This window comes from Osmerus mordax, chromosome 13 (genome assembly GCF_038355195.1).
Source record: "Osmerus mordax isolate fOsmMor3 chromosome 13, fOsmMor3.pri, whole genome shotgun sequence".
NCBI classification, from domain to species: domain Eukaryota; kingdom Metazoa; phylum Chordata; class Actinopteri; order Osmeriformes; family Osmeridae; genus Osmerus; species Osmerus mordax.
In genome coordinates this window covers 9657575-9672527 of record NC_090062.1, presented here as the reverse complement: position 1 = coordinate 9672527, position 14953 = coordinate 9657575, and the positions used below count along the sequence as shown (strand labels likewise).

The window sequence follows — 14953 nt, the reverse complement described above, 5'->3', positions numbered from 1 at the left end:
ACAATGGTAAGAAAGCTAAAACAGGAATTCTGTAGAAACTGATGATAGCCATAGTATGCATTATAAGTATGACAATCGAAGAAGCTGAAACAAATGAAAATAAAATATATCAGGTGCCATTGTTTAAAACAGATTAGCATTGGTGGAATGTCAAATGTTAAACAGTGACAGATTTGACTGAATAAGTAATAAAGTCCCATTTTCACAGCCATTTGTTTATTGTAAGGGGGAATGAATGGGCAAAACTCACAGGTACAGACCCTCCTTAACTTAAACAAGAACATACTACCGGCTTATATATACACTGTAAAAAAGTTACAAAATATTTTTACATCTTGAGAACTGCGACATAGGCTTCCACCCCCTCTTCCTTCCTTTGAAATAAAGGGATGAGGGGTTCTAAATCCAGACTTCATAACATGGGAGAATGTGGACATGGCAGCCAGGGTTCAGGTCACTGTTGACAATCTGAGGGTTCACATCCCCCTAACCATGAGTCTCCTTGGCCATCACCGCTCCCTGTTCCTGGAACAGCCCTGTGGGTTGCTCCTCCAGCTGGCCCCGTCCCACCCCAACCTCCCTCCGTAGACGCTCCAGCTCCTCCCTCTCCTCTCGTAGCCTCTCCCGTTCCACCAGCACCTCTGCTCTCTCCCTCTGCGCCTCCTCCCTCTCTCTCCTCAGGGCGCGGGCCTCCTGCTCCTGAGCTCGTCTCAGAGCCTCCAGCTCCTCCTTCTCGGAGGCGGCCTCCCTGGTGTTGGCTCGTCTCAGAGCGTCCAGGAGTTCCCTCTGCTGCTCCAGTGCCCGCGCCTCCTGCTGCTGCGCCTTCCTCAGAGCTTCCGTCAGCTCGCGCTCACGCTCCAACACACGCACCTCGCCATCAAACATGTCTGGTGGTTTTTTCAATGGAGTTAACACTATGAGTCATAATTTTTCAACAATACAGTCATCACCTGACAGACATGGACCCACCAAACTCACCTTGATATTTCTCTGACACTCTCATCTTCCCCATGGGCCTGGCTTGGCCTTCTTTGACAGGGGTGCTGTATGCACCTTTAGAGAGGCGTTTCTTGCTGTGACTTTCCATGCGTGCATGGGCGTCTGGGTGCTTCTTGGACAAGTGGCGATGCAGATTGCTGGTGCTGCTATGGTGCTGAATCTTCTCTAAGCATATTAAACACAGAGCTCGCTTCTGGTCCTCCAGGCGCTCATAGTGAGTCCATATTGAACTCCACTTCCGTGTCGATGGACTGGGACCACTCCCCACATGGCTCTGGGTGTCTGCAGTTACAACCTCACTTTGGCCCTCCACTGCTTGGTGCTCCGCCGCCTTCAGGATTCCATTGATGGCGTTCGTTATGTCAGCTTCATTCACCGTGGTGATCTGTACTGGGTGGTCCTCCTCCAGCGCTACCTCCACTACAAGAAACATTGACATGTCGTTTAGAATCCGTTTAGAACCCACTACAGTTCTAGTAACATACTACTGGGGATGGTCTTCTCAAACCCCAAACATATCACTGCAACACCCTGGGCCTAGGTTTAATATTACATGGATAGCCTACTAGTAATGTATAATCATATAATTTAATAAAATACAGTCAGTCTAGGCCCTTTTCCAGGAGGAAATTCATAACGTTATGGAAGACCTTGCGTCCACAATGGATTAATAGATAAAAGGCGCAAAGATGGTACTAATTTCAGCGGCATACACGGGTCGAAGCTGGCTGGGTAGGTAGGTTTCACAGTGTATCGATACTCAGCGAGTGGTAAATGAACACAAAACCGCACTTTTGATACATCAGCGGACACTCACTTAGAAGGACTAGTTAGCCGGCTAGGTTGCTAACCAGAAGTGTCTGGCGGGGTTTGGTGTTTTGCAATGGTAACGTTACCTACAATATGTAACCATACCAGAAGTGTATTCGTCTCCACTGTTTGTAATCATCGGTTCACTTTCGTCTCCTGTCCCAGCGCTTGGCCTGATGTTTGTTGCCGCGCTGCTGAACTCTTTCGGGTGTTTGGTACGCATATGCCGGAGCATGTTAGTGGTGTGCCCGTTGTAAACGACGATCTCCATGCACAACAAACAGTGTACTTTCTTCTCATTTAAAACCCTGAAAAATGTCCATACCACACTTCTTTTTCTCGGAGCCATTTTAGCCAACAGTTTACAAAATGACTGGTTGGCCTGTGTAGGAAATGCTTGGCTGCCCCCTATCGTAATGGTGGTATTAGCAGAACCAAATCTCGCGCTGTCCGACTACGAATGTCCACGAGACTATCCTCTCTTCGAACAAATGTTCCCAGCAAATATTTGGTAATTGAACTAAAACGTTGCATTTGGTCACTACATGCCCCCCAAAAATACAAATATTTTAAAACAAAAGCCAACTTAAACAAAGAAAGGGAAATATTGTTGGCATACTGTCCTGTCACTTTCCTAATTATTAACACAGTATTAACTATGGAATGGATCGATTTAGCTAGTTACAAAGTCATTTTTCTGCATAATTACCTTGTTTGAGGCCTCCCAGTTTATATATATAAAGACCCCCAGATATAGCAATTCATAACACCACAGAAATTCGCACACACACTTAAACACTTGGGATATACTTCAAAAGGAAATGGTGGGGATTTATTAATTAGAATAACAGTATAAGCACCAGTCCTGACAAAAGTCTCATGTTAAACAGTGATATCACCAGGTCAAAGTGAAGTATAATAGCTTACACAAAAAATATAAATATGCGTCTTAAAACTCTGTACATCTTAATGTACTGAACATGTACTCATTAAATACACCAAACTAACTTTACGTCAGTAGAACACAAACTAATTTCTTTAAATAAATACAGCTCAGTACAATCTTTCAGACAAATCCACTCAGGAATCCAGATATACACGGTTTCCAGAGCAGCACACTTGTGTTAATTAGCAGAACTTTAATTACTTGTAAAACTGATCATTAAGGGCATAGTTCAAGTACTTTGAAGTCAAAAACTGCAAAACGGTTAGCTCAAGGACTTATCAGGTGATATATTCAAGTGAGCATGCATATTAACTTTAACCCTAATGCCGTGGTCTTTGAAAGCAAGAAATTATTGGTTTCTGTGTGATAAACACCTGAGTATGTTGCAATCATCATTTGCACCTAATGCAACATGATTTACTAAATAAGCCAGTAACCTTGTATACTAAATCAAGATACTCCCATCTCCCCACCTCTACCTCCAGCCTTAACATATTCACAGAAACAGCTGTTTCAATCCTACCACATCCAGGAGGATGGATCCTATTGGCTGCTGAGCTGATTAGCGACATTGTTGATGTGAAGACCAGTGTGAGACTAAATTTGAATCCTTTAAACTCACTCTCCTAAAGAGACCAGTGGTTAGACAGCGATATGTAAATATGTGGCTATATTCAGCCAAGTCAAAGACACTAATCCAGACAGTGTACATTTGATAAAAGATTAGAAATGTAAACACGCAGTATACACAGTACACAACCCTCAGCCTGAGCCTCTGTGTAGCAGTGAGAAAAGGAGGGTGATCAGTTCTTATTTCTCTGGAGCGCCTCACACAGGTTGTGGTTGGGATCTGGTTCCTGGGTCATGACCTCCACGCTCTCCCACTCGCCACTGCGGCTCGACAGCTTCACAGCCTCCACCACTGTTTGTACATACAACCCATCCTCAAATGTCGCTGCCATAGCAACCGGCCCCCTTGCCCATGACCGCCGCTCCTCGTGTGCTTGGAAGGCGTGTCTCAGCGCTGTTACCATGGAGCCTAGGCCCCGCAGGTGTGGAAGGGGGAGGTCCCGGCCCTCTGGCCCAACATCGCCACTCTCCCCCAGCAAGAGCTCCTCTCCACTGGCCCCGTTAAGCTGGCCAAACAGCTCTGTTCCCCTGGCAACCAGCCTGCCTGCCGAGCCCACCACCATTACCTCATGCACAAAAGCCCCAGGCATGTTGAAGTTCAGTGTCACAGTGCAGCACACACCTCCAGGCTCGGAGCCAGGACCGGAGCCAAGGCCGGAGCCAAGGCCAGAGCTAGCCTCACCCATCAGCATCTGGAAGAAGCAGAAGTCATCACTGGTGACCCGGCGAATGCCATGGATGGAGCTGTTCTGCCTGACGAAGGTGCGTAAAAGGCCGTGCACCCGGCGAGCCCGCGCCCTGGTCAGGTGACTCAGCAGGTCTATGATGGCGGAGCCAACTGTGTGAAGCCCGCCCCCTCCCATTAACTCCTCACAGGTCCAACCGTATGATTGGTCGAGGAGGCTGGGGCCGTAGACGCGCACGTCGCACACCTGCAGCTCGCCCACATATCCCTTGGCCAGGAGCTGGCGCATCGACACAAACGCAGGCAGGAAGCGGAGCGTGTTTCCCACTACACTCAGCAGCTGGGGGTAATAGAGCCCGGCGGTCACCATCTTGAAGGCGTCTACGGCTGTAGCAGCCTTCTCACAGACAACATTCTTACCAATGCCTGCAGCGAGAAAGGGGAGACAAGTGTTAGCAATGCCTACAGAGAGAGGGGGAGCTCTCTGATTTACACTGTGCTTGTGTCCATGTATGGGAGTAGACACATGAACCCAGCCTTGAGCCCCACCACAAGCCAATACAGTAGGAAAAAAGAACATGCAATCTGATTCTGTTCTTTCCCCCCGCTGAGCTCAATCGGGCGGTGTCCGTTGATGGGGACCCACTCAGGAAGCAGGAAGTAAAGCAGGAAGCTGAAGTTAATGCTCAGGAATTCCACAAGATAAGCTGACCTCACCTTCTCTGACATCTCTACCACAGCTAAACAATGACATCTCCACCACAGCTAAACAATGTCAAAACACTTCAGGATGGGAGATAAATGGAAAACAGAGGGCAAGACAGAATCATAAAGAGAAGCTGAACATGGGAGAAAGTGCATTGATAGTGGTGGGCGTATCTTAAGTCAACCCACATCAGACCGTGACTGATTACCTAAGCCTGGGAGTAGGGGGCAGGAAGACTGTACTTCCTGGGTGGGGCCCGACCCCAGCAAAACAGTGTGTTTGGTGTGTATGATAGAATATAGCATGGATGCCCATGTAGAAATATAATGGGGAATACTGGAGAGTTGTGTGTGTCCAGTGCTTGTTGTCCTACCCAGGGCTTTCACAGCGATCTGCCTCGTGAGTGGAGGCGGGATATAGATGCAGACCAGGTCAACATCAGGGTGCAGCAGGACATCGTCTGATTGGCTGGTGTGAAATGGAATTCCCAGCTCCTTGGCGAGAGAGCACGCCTCCTCCTCACTGCGGCCCCAGAGGGCGTGCACCTCGAACCCCTCTGATCGCAGCAGTGGGACCAGCACCCTCGCTGTGCTCCCAGTGCCGAACACACCTACGCCTGGCAACATGGCTGCTGCTTGGCTCTCGGTCCTCTCCACGACCAGCCTCACAACATTCACAGCATCCCAGCTGCCTCTGCTCCAGACCCCTCTTGCTGGCAGGCAAGGTGGGCCTTTTCTGGAAGATAAGAGAATAAACTGAATAATAGAACAGACAAAAGGAACACAGAACACACTGAATGACAGTGTCACGTGCCTGATTAACCAGCTCATGCTATCTGTAGTCTTAGAGGGAAAGCTCCCTGCCACAGCCATAGTTAACATTCCTGCGAGGTTTCACTGACACACCCAACACAAGCTCAAAACCAGCTGCCTGTGAAGAGTCTGGTCTTGAAGGTGTCTGTTCTTTAGTTGTGTGTACCTGTGAGATCTGACATTGATCGATACATATACGGTTCATAAAAATATTCAAACTACCTGGGTAGAATAAACTGAACCAAGAACAAAGTACTCGAGAGATAGTATGGGGCAATGTTTATCTAGAGAGAGATAAGGACAGGTTATTACGGGTGCCTGTGAGGTACAAATGAATGACAATATTCGTGTTCAAAAATGACCCGAATGCACTGCCCATCTGGCGATGGAGTCGTGAGCTCATTAGCATGTCAATAGAAAAGAGGGTGCACCTGCCGAGTGACCACAAAGAACCTCATTAATTCATCACAAGCACGTTGTACTGACGTTACTCACACATTCTCGCTTCCTAGATAAGATTTAAGCTTAATCACATAAGAATAAATATTCATTTTGTATTGCCGAAAGGCTGACAGAATGGCACATAACACATGTCTTGTCTGAAGAATCTCGCTAACTAGCCAACAATAGTGATAGTGATGGTTAACTACAAACCTTATTTGAAATGCAAGATTCAGGACAGGGTGAATGGTTGTATCGAGAATATTTCTGCTATATAAGTCAAAAACGAATATTGGGTTAATTATTTGGTTAATCATTACCTACTTTTAGACTGCAAATACGCTAGCTAACCGGTTAGTTAGCTAGCTGGCGCCTCCCTCCGCGTAGGAATCGCAGTTCTACCGTGCCCGTCTCCCTAGTTGAGATGACTGTCCAACACTGACAAAATGCCTGTACCATTGACTGGCTCGCAACACCCTTTCAGATCGGGAATAAATCTAGTTTAATAAGATATAAATGAAAACCATACATAAAATACAACCAGTCCACGGAACTATTCTGTTGCAAGTCTAACCTCGCTCATCCGTGTTTGATTCTCTGATGATCATTTGGTACAAATGCGGCTGCGCAGTCTCTTCCGACAGACAGAATTCCTGGCACGCCCATTTTCATCCGCTGTCTGACATTATTCTACATTTGACTGTTTATCTGGTTTTAATCTAAAAAAAATCACAAGTCAACCATCGACTATTACAAACATACACGAATACAACAAATAAGAATACGTTATATAAAATGAGACACGTTTTATTATCTGATATCTGTTCCGATATAAAAGACAAACAAATAAACAACTCTAGGATAATATGGTCATTATTGTTAACAACAGCCTTAAGTCTTCAGACAGTTCTTCATCTTTTTTGTTTAGGAATAACCTGGTTCCCACTGGTTGCCACTGGGATAAGGAGCTTGCGATATTCCATTGGCAGGTATTTCTCTATCAGAACATTCACTGGTGTCCCTTCAGTCACAAAGCCTTGCCTAAAGAGAGGGAATTCACATAGGAATGAATCATTTCCGACAGATGAGAATACACAGAACTCAACAATGTATTGCTAATGTGGCTGTTATTACTTTTGCTTATTCTGTAACAGTGCACACAAAGTTACCCAACCACTTTTAGAATTAAACCACCTGACTACCTTCAGGATGAAAAAGTGAAGTGAACTGAACACACATACGCATGCACAGAAATGCGCACACAACTGACACAAAGAAAACACACACACCTGCGCAGCAGCAGCTCCACATCCTCCACCTCGATGGTCTTCCTCTTGGCGTGAGCAGCAAATGTCTCCAAGTCATCAGAGAGGCGGTCAAAGTAGCGCTCCATTCTGAACAATCAATTTCGCATATTAATTGAAATCAAACTTAATGTATCCAATATCCTGAAACCACTTGAAGATCATTTGAAAAAGCCTATAATCTCTGCTAGAAGGAAGGTAGTTTGCTGCTCAGTGTGCTATGAGGGTAGATAGCTGCTTACATCTCTTTGAGGACTGGGTAAACATCAGCAGAAACCTTGGTCTTGGCAAAGTGTTTGAACACACTCATGATGTAGCTTTTGGGGAGCCCAGAGTCTTTTGTTGAGGCAGCCTGCTTCTTCCTTACTGCCTTGGGCTTCACCCCCCCCACTGACACACTGGAGCGACACACACACACACACATATATTAGTCCACACAACTGACTCATAACAATCCTCCCACCACTGATGAAGGAATGGTACGTGATCTGAGGTGAGTTGTGACTTGCCTCGGCTGACTCTCTCTGAAGACAGTGGGTGTGGCTAGGGTGTCCAGGGACGGAGCTTTCCTTCTCTCTCTGACAAACGCAGGAGTCTTCATAGAGAGCTCTGGAACAACAGAGGGAGTCATCTCCACAGAAAACACACACAAACCCATATACATCTATCCATTCTACTGGAAAGCACATTAGGGTTTAAACCTTCACTCTCACTCCCATCCTCTCCCTCTTCTTCTTCCTCCCCCCCCTCCTCCTCCTCCTCCTCCACCTGGCTCTGGGGGTGCAGTGGAGAGGAATCTCTGTTGGTGGTGTGGTACTCTGGTTCTGCAATCATCTCGAGAGGAGGCATGGCGTTCTCTTCCACATGACCAGGACTGTCCTCAGCTCCACTGGAACCCCTCTGTTCTGCTTTGTTTCCCAGGTGGTGCGGTGATGGAGAGACACTGCCCAGGGTAGCTGTGTGGAGGTGTTCACTTTCTGATGCACCAGGCCCACTCTGCAACTCATTAGGCAGGTCTCCCTCAGCCCTCCGTCCAGCACCACCTACAGACATACCACAGTACCATTACTGGCAGTTGAATTAATGAATCAGTCTCCAATGGAAACAGACCAGCAGCACATTATTAAAAACCATGAACACCTCCAAAGCATGTTACAATTAGCTGAGGATCATCTGCCATTGATTGTAGAGGACTCACCTGGATCTGTTGGGTGAAGAGTCCCCCCCATGCTCTTATAGCCCCTCCCTCCTTCCATCATGACAGGCAGCTTGGCCCCACCTTCTGAGCGGAACGCTCTTTGACTGAAGTGCTCTGATACCTGCTTCCCACTGTCCTCCCAGTCGCACTCTGCTGCTTCTTCTCCTGTTCGAGACTCTCCTGCTTCTTCTTCTCCTGTCTGAGACTCTCCTGCTTCTTTTTCTTCTTCTCCTGTCTGAGACTCTGCTGCTTCTTCTTCTCCTGTCGGAGACTCTGCTGCTTCTTTTTCTTCTTCTCCTGTCTGAGACTCTGCTGCTTCTTCTTCTCCTGTCGGAGAATCTGCTGCTTCTTCTTCTCCTGTCTGAGACTCTGCTGCTTCTTCTTCTCCTGTCTGAGACTCTGCTGCTTCTTCTTCTCCTGTCTGAGACTCTCCTGCTTCTTCTTCTCCTGTCTGAGACTCTGCTGCTTCTTCTTCTCCTGTCTGAGACTCGGCTGGGTCTTTTTCTTCACTTGTCTGAGATTTTCCTGCTGCTTCTCTTTCTCCTATTCCTGTCTGAGATCCTACTTCATTTTCTTCCCCTGTCAGAAAGCGTCCAAAATCCACTTCCTCTGTTTGTGATGCAGTTCTTTCTGGTCTCAGTGAGCCTCCTCTTTGCCCAGTTTCTCCAGACATCCCTTCCGTTCTTTCCTCTAGCTCCATCTCCTTAGACTCCAGCTCTCCCTCCTGTTTATCCTCCACTCCCTCCAAGTCTCTCTGCATCTGAGTAGCGGTAACAGTGTCTTTATCCTGTGTGATGGTGAAGGTCTCACTCATGGTGGCAGGTTGGGCATAGAGCTCTGTGCTGCCAATGATATCACTTGTGAGGTCAGGGTCGTTGAGATCAGACAGGTGCAAGGTGAAGCCTTCTTGCTCCACAGTCTCACAGTGAGACTGCAATCCAACAGACAAATCTGGCCGAGAAAGGTGAGACAAGCATTTTAGCAAATGACAGTCAAAAGCTTTCCCATTTTACTGCTACAGATAACGTGGTGCTGCTTGTAGCCCCACAGAACAGACCTAGAGGAGAAGGAGGGTGCTTGTAGAGTGTCTTACCTGGATGTCCACCTCTCTCTCGACTCTGAACGGCTGCATCAAATTCCTCCACATCGATTTTATGACAATGTTCTACCTTCCTCTGAAGACCCCTTATCTCAGGACGTTTGTCAACAAAGGGAGTTTTCAGACTTAGGGTGACAGAGCTAGAGAAGGCGAGGGCAAAATCATCCAGTTACATTCACTGCTGTTAACTTGGGAGAAAACAGTTTAACGTCTTACTGACTCGGCACGGCTCACCAATCACAGCGTGGAAATAGAAAGTCATAAGACACAAGAACGGGTAAGGCTGTGCAGCTTCTTACCTCAAAGAAGTGGAAGACAAAGCTGAGAGGTCCTCTGCAGATTTTGCACCTTCCTGGTCTCCACCTGCTCACAAGTAACCCCCAAACAAGTTACAGCTAATGTAAAGTTTGCTGTTGTAATTGAAAAATATACTACATGTTGACTTTACCATCCTCCAGATGCCCCTCGAACGCTGTAACGTTAAGGCTCCGGCGTGGTCGCTTTCTACTCAGTGCTTTCACAGGGTTACCCACGTCCATCGTGGTCAAATCAGGCAGGTCCAGTCCTGACAGCCCAGTACTACAAGGAAGAAACAACACATCAGACCACACTCACATATAAACCCATGCATTATCGTTAGCATCTGTCAAACACAACTAAAGATACCAATGAGGACGTTGAGAAATGAGTCGTTCAGAAATTCAGCAAATATTGCGTGTGCTCACCTTGGACGGTTGCTGTTAAGACTGGAGTCTGCTGAAGGAAGTACAAGCTCCTTCCTGATAGGCCGGTCCTGTATGAGCAGTGATGTCTCTGGCTCTGATACAAAGAGATGGTGGAAATAGCGCTTTGATCAACAGACAGTGTATGCACTCATATAGTCCTCAATTCACCTAGCAACACTGAATGAGATAAGCTCAGAGGTCATCAACGTACCAGTTTGCAGAATGCCCCTCAGAAGGTGCCTTGGTGTAATGTCCTCGTCGTGGTACAGAAGTGAGACTGCAGTTGGGGTAGGTATGTTTACCTTCCTCACCACAGTAGACACGGTCCGCCTTTTACTGGGAGGCAGCGACAGACTGGAAGTGCTCTGGAAAACATGAGTATGATGAAACGCAAAGCCTGGAAATGCCTGACAGTGGGGGGGATGGGGTGGTAGCGGTGGGTTCATCAGATGATCATGTTGCTCTACATTGCCTTACCTCACGGAGCTTCTGCTTCATACTGTGTCTTAAGGCCTCCTGGGGAGTCAGAGCTCCAGCTTCACTCCTCCTCAGCCTGGCACTATGTCGTGGGCCGGAGACCGGGGGCTGAGCCTTCGACGACCTACTAGTAGTGTGAGTCAAGGGTCAGGACAGAACATCGTGGTTCTGGAGGCCATGTTGAGTGCCTGGTATATATTTTGGATCTAAAATTACCGGGAGGCCGCACGACTTACCTGCGGGTAACGGGAGACCTGGACGGCTCTGCATGAAGGACATTTTTCAGGAGGATCCGAGCAGACAAGTCCTCGTCAACAGAATCCATTTCTTGTCGGACGGAGTCTGATCTGTTGTAGTAATGCGTAATGGTTATACTAGAGCTAGCTGACAAACTGTATAATGCCAACTTACGTATTATGCCAATCAGAAAACAGCTGTACAGGTTTCTATGTATTCATATTACGTAGACTCCTGCATTCGTCATACCCTTTAATGTTATTAGCCTCCAATATTATGAAACAACTGATCGTCCACACTAGTATTAGCTATTCATGTCATAATTAAACTGGCTGGTTGGCTAACACCGTCATTAAACTAATGCTAACTCCTTTTTCATGAAAACGCAAACAGCAATAGCTTAATCGAGGTAACTCAACTGGAATGTACAGTATATTGTAAAAATAAAATAAAATACAGTCTTGACTCAGTGTATTACTAAATTGTTTGTAGTAGCTTACCCTGGCAGTTTTTTTGTGTTTATCCGACTCCCGCCTTTGAATTCAAGTCTCTCTCGCGAGTAAATACAGGGTTTGAACTGAACTCTGGGAATTGTAGTTCTTATTGACAATGTGCTCTGGTTGACATTTCCTTCGAATGCATGAATACTGGGTCAACCAATTTAGATTCCATGATGTCCAAAATAAACAAATATATTTAGAAATGTGTGATGTCTCCATAATTCAATATATGCGGAAGTATTTAAAATAAATTAAATTGTATGCGTCGACAACCTGTTTATGAACCAAAACAGGAAGTTGTAAGCATTGTGGGACGTGTAGTTCCGCTTCAAGGCCGCTGAGCTGGATAACAACTCGAAGGAGAACGAAACAAAAATAAATTTGACCAAACTTCAAAATAATAAGGAACTGGTCTTCATTGCGTCTGAATAAAGATGCCTGGATTCACTTGCTGTGTCCCTGGATGCTATAACAACTCTCACCGGGACAGAGAGCTACGGTTTTATACATTTCCCAAGGATGCCACTCAGAGGGAGGTTTGGCTAAAGAATATCTCTCGGACCGGGGTGAGCGGTTGTTTCAATACCTTCGAACCTACAACTGGCCACCGAGTGTGCAGCGTTCATTTTGCTGGTGGAAGAAAAACGTACACCATTCGAGTTCCAACTCTTTTCCCGCTTAGAGGAGTGAACGAACGTAAGAGCCGCAGAGGAAGGAACAGGAAGGTGACCACAACAACCCCTGCTCCTCTTTCCAGTCCTAAACGTTGTTCCACTCCTGCTGGCAACATTGTCATCACCAACGTTGTTTCAAGTGCCCACATTGCAGCAGAAACAGCCGGGAGCGATACAGGTACCAATTCAAACAGCGACAACCCTGTGGTACAAATAGACCAGAACGGCGAATATATTGGCACAGCCAGTCTACCAGCTCAGGGAGACGGGACCTGCCTCAAAGCGGTTGTTTCTAGCTCTACTGACCTGGCCGGAGAGACCTTATCTCCTATAGAGGCCTTGGCCGCTGCCCACCAACAAACAGTGCAGTACGTCAGCGTGCTCAGCAGCCCTCTGGACCACGCGTACTCGCTCACCACCGGCACCACTTCTGCTGAACTGTTGCGGAAACTGAATGAACAACGGGATATCATCGCGCTCATGGAGGTGAAAATGAAGGAAATGAAGGCGACCATTCGCCAGTTGCGCGTGAGCGAGGCCAAGCTGCAGGAGGAGGTGCGGGAGCGGGACCGGCTACTGTCCGCCGGTGCAGCTGCTGCTATGGCTGTAGTTGGTAGGAAGAAATATGAACAGTAATGAGTTTATATGAATGAGCTGTACGACCTAAGACTCAAACATGAGAAGACACCAAGGAATCCATGGACAGAGCCGCAAACCATCTTTTGTACAAAATGAGCGAAGACAATTTATTTTCAATAGTGCAGATAACTACTTCTTTGTCTACTACCAATGGCACTATGTGTTGGCCAGCTAGTTGATAGTAATAATCCAATAGTTGCCTATAAACCTGACTCAGTATAGTCAAACAGTTATACAACATGCAAGCAGCCTTTCAGAAAATATGTTGAGGCAGATTTGCCTAACTGGTCTTGGAACTATGAATTAGGATTATGTTTGGTTGTATAATGACTTCTCTCCCCTCTAACTCCAGCACCAGTCTGTCACCTCAGAGGCCATCCTCCACAACAAGGTTCTGCAGTGTACTTGACTGGGGAAGATTGGATATGGGCCTAATATGTATAATCTGGAGAGGTTCTGGTTCTGTCTGAGTTCTTTGTTCTTGTGAGGACATTCTGGCACCCAGAGACCCTGCAGCTCTTTCCAGCCCTGCTCAGTTAGACACCTGGTCTCACTGTTCAGCTGACAGCTATGACTACTTGTGATTAACGATTGTTCTGAAACTAAAACCATATCATTTTCAAGTAAATTTCTTTTTGGAAATAGCTTATTTTTGTGAGTATTTTTCTTTCGTTGCAGCATGGAAACCAATAGTCTTTCTACTATGAGCGTGATATGTGTGATACTGTGGAGAACTATTTGGTGATTCAGTACATGTAAAAACATGTATAAACTCAGGCTTATTTTAATTTGAAGATGAAAGAACTAAGGATCAAGATTGGAAAGTGACCAACTCAGGCACAGTAAGAAAGGACATCAGGACATTTACAGTAACAATTTGAATCCTGATTCCTGTAATGCACCTCTGTATCATGACCTGTAGAGGGCAGTGCGACAAAAGGTTTGGGAGCCGTGTTCTATTAAGGGCTCGGACCCTCCTGGTTTCCTGGGGGTTTAGATAGGACTGGCACAAGTCTCTTAGTGACAGGAGTCACACACCCTGCCTGAGGGTTCCTTCTCCTGCAGCCCACTCAGGACCCTCCTCTGTTTTTATTGACCAATGTTTGTTCTAACAGAACTCATATTTTGATACATGAAACAAAAACTATTTGCTGTGTTTACAGTCAAGGTTTGAAAGATAAAATGTGTGTTTTTTAAGTTTTTTTTATTAAGGGTGAAAACAACCTGTCAACGTCTTTATCAGATGTTGGTTATGATAATAATGTGTTTATTTGAGAGATGCATGGATGGAGCGAGGGTAGAGAGTCCTGATCCTAATCTCATCTGGATTTAGTCTCTTCTCTCTGTAGAGTTACGTAAAGAGTTTATCCAGGGCTGTCAATCAAACATGCCCATCTTTCCTCTCCTCCACCCTGTCTCTTCATTCCCATTCCCCCTCCTCCATGTCTCTTCATTCCCATTCCCCCTCCTCCATTTCTCTTCATTCCCATTCCCCCTCCTCCATTTCTCTTCATTCCCATTCCCCCTCCTCCATGTCTCTTCATTCCCCCTCCATGTCTCTTCCCCTATGTCTGCTGTCTGCATCAGCCTCATGTCAGGCCATTGTCTACCCCATTTGCAGCCTAATTATGTAACATGAGTCAAACCAAGTGCGAATTGTGTGCATCATATTCATATCTGCTGCTTATGCTCCGTATGTTATGAGAGGATGATACTAGATTAAAGTCGAACACCATGATGACGTCAGCGTGGATGTGTGTGTGTGTGTGTGTATATATATATATATATATAAGAGCATTATTTATTGACAATCCCTTTCTCCAGTCCTCTTTGGTTATTGCGTGACTATGGTAAGTGACTGCCACGTGTCCCCCCTGATGGGAAGTCTCTGTTAGGAAATAGGGCCAGCTGCAGTACCTCTGTGTCAGCCTTATCCAGCCTACTGCGTTGATGGCTATGGCACTATGAGGCCTGGAATCTGGGAGGCTTCCTCTGTTATCTACGGGTAGAATGTGCCTACTGCTTGTGGTCTTGCAGCATGCAAACCCATTTATTATACATATGCTCTTTC

The 14953-nt window shown here is 46.4% G+C and overlaps 4 protein-coding genes across 6 annotated transcripts; 1 reads left to right on the top strand and 3 right to left on the bottom strand.

Moving 5' to 3' along the window:
• Positions 1-199: 199 nt before the first annotated feature.
• Positions 200-2177, bottom strand: LOC136955764 (inner centromere protein A-like). Of its 2 annotated transcripts, none has more exons than XM_067249486.1 (3): positions 1900-2177; positions 979-1419; positions 200-887 (listed from the first exon to the last, which is right to left on the bottom strand). In XM_067249486.1, the coding sequence occupies exons 1-3, from the start codon at positions 2156-2158 to the stop codon at positions 487-489; spliced, it is 1101 nt and encodes a 366-aa protein (XP_067105587.1). In that variant the 5' UTR covers positions 2159-2177; the 3' UTR covers positions 200-486. The 2 variants fall into 2 exon arrangements, with proteins under 2 accessions (XP_067105587.1, XP_067105588.1); XM_067249487.1 differs by having other exon boundaries at positions 1915-2177.
• Positions 2178-2619: 442 nt separating this feature from the next.
• On the bottom strand, positions 2620-6630 carry gfod2 (glucose-fructose oxidoreductase domain containing 2). 2 transcript variants are annotated; one of them, XM_067249484.1, is made up of 3 exons: positions 6354-6630; positions 5150-5511; positions 2620-4496 (listed from the first exon to the last, which is right to left on the bottom strand). In XM_067249484.1, exons 2-3 carry the CDS (start codon positions 5400-5402, stop codon positions 3559-3561), a joined length of 1191 nt encoding a protein of 396 aa, XP_067105585.1. In that variant the 5' UTR covers positions 5403-5511; positions 6354-6630; the 3' UTR covers positions 2620-3558. The 2 variants fall into 2 exon arrangements, with proteins under 2 accessions (XP_067105585.1, XP_067105586.1); XM_067249485.1 differs by lacking the exons at positions 5150-5511; positions 6354-6630 and adding an exon at positions 4985-5119.
• Positions 6631-6836: 206 nt separating this feature from the next.
• cenpt (centromere protein T) lies at positions 6837-11176 on the bottom strand. Its single transcript, XM_067249321.1, has 13 exons — positions 11069-11176; positions 10833-10959; positions 10567-10720; positions 10356-10449; positions 10079-10209; positions 9930-9993; positions 9625-9770; positions 8532-9482; positions 8035-8376; positions 7843-7942; positions 7576-7731; positions 7319-7423; positions 6837-7070 (listed from the first exon to the last, which is right to left on the bottom strand). Exons 1-13 carry the CDS (start codon positions 11155-11157, stop codon positions 6941-6943), a joined length of 2589 nt encoding a protein of 862 aa, XP_067105422.1. The 5' UTR covers positions 11158-11176; the 3' UTR covers positions 6837-6940.
• A 728-nt stretch (positions 11177-11904) lies between these two features.
• thap11 (THAP domain containing 11) lies at positions 11905-13526 on the top strand. The gene is made up of 2 exons (XM_067249053.1): positions 11905-12856; positions 13235-13526. Exons 1-2 carry the CDS (start codon positions 12004-12006, stop codon positions 13315-13317), a joined length of 936 nt encoding a protein of 311 aa, XP_067105154.1. The 5' UTR covers positions 11905-12003; the 3' UTR covers positions 13318-13526.
• The last annotated feature ends 1427 nt before the right edge of the window (positions 13527-14953 follow it).

Coding starts and splice junctions, on each gene's coding strand:
- LOC136955764 (XM_067249486.1), bottom strand. CDS start 2,158: ATGGCTCCGAGAAAAAGAAGTGTGGTATGGACATTTTTCAGGGTTTTA. Junction 1,420..1,899: donor TTCTGGTATGGTTACATATT/GTAGGTAACGTT, acceptor TGTTTCTTGTAG/TGGAGGTAGCGCTGGAGGAG. Junction 888..978: donor AGTGTCAGAGAAATATCAAG/GTGAGTTTGGTG, acceptor AAAAACCACCAG/ACATGTTTGATGGCGAGGTG.
- gfod2 (XM_067249484.1), bottom strand. CDS start 5,402: ATGTTGCCAGGCGTAGGTGTGTTCGGCACTGGGAGCACAGCGAGGGTG. Junction 4,497..5,149: donor GATCGCTGTGAAAGCCCTGG/GTAGGACAACAA, acceptor TTCTCGCTGCAG/GCATTGGTAAGAATGTTGTC.
- cenpt (XM_067249321.1), bottom strand. CDS start 11,157: ATGGATTCTGTTGACGAGGACTTGTCTGCTCGGATCCTCCTGAAAAAT. Junction 10,450..10,566: donor GAGGGGCATTCTGCAAACTG/GTACGTTGATGA, acceptor TCTTTGTATCAG/AGCCAGAGACATCACTGCTC. Junction 9,994..10,078: donor CGAGGGGCATCTGGAGGATG/GTAAAGTCAACA, acceptor ACTTGTGAGCAG/GTGGAGACCAGGAAGGTGCA.
- thap11 (XM_067249053.1), top strand. CDS start 12,004: ATGCCTGGATTCACTTGCTGTGTCCCTGGATGCTATAACAACTCTCAC. Junction 12,857..13,234: donor TGCTGCTATGGCTGTAGTTG/GTAGGAAGAAAT, acceptor CTCTAACTCCAG/CACCAGTCTGTCACCTCAGA.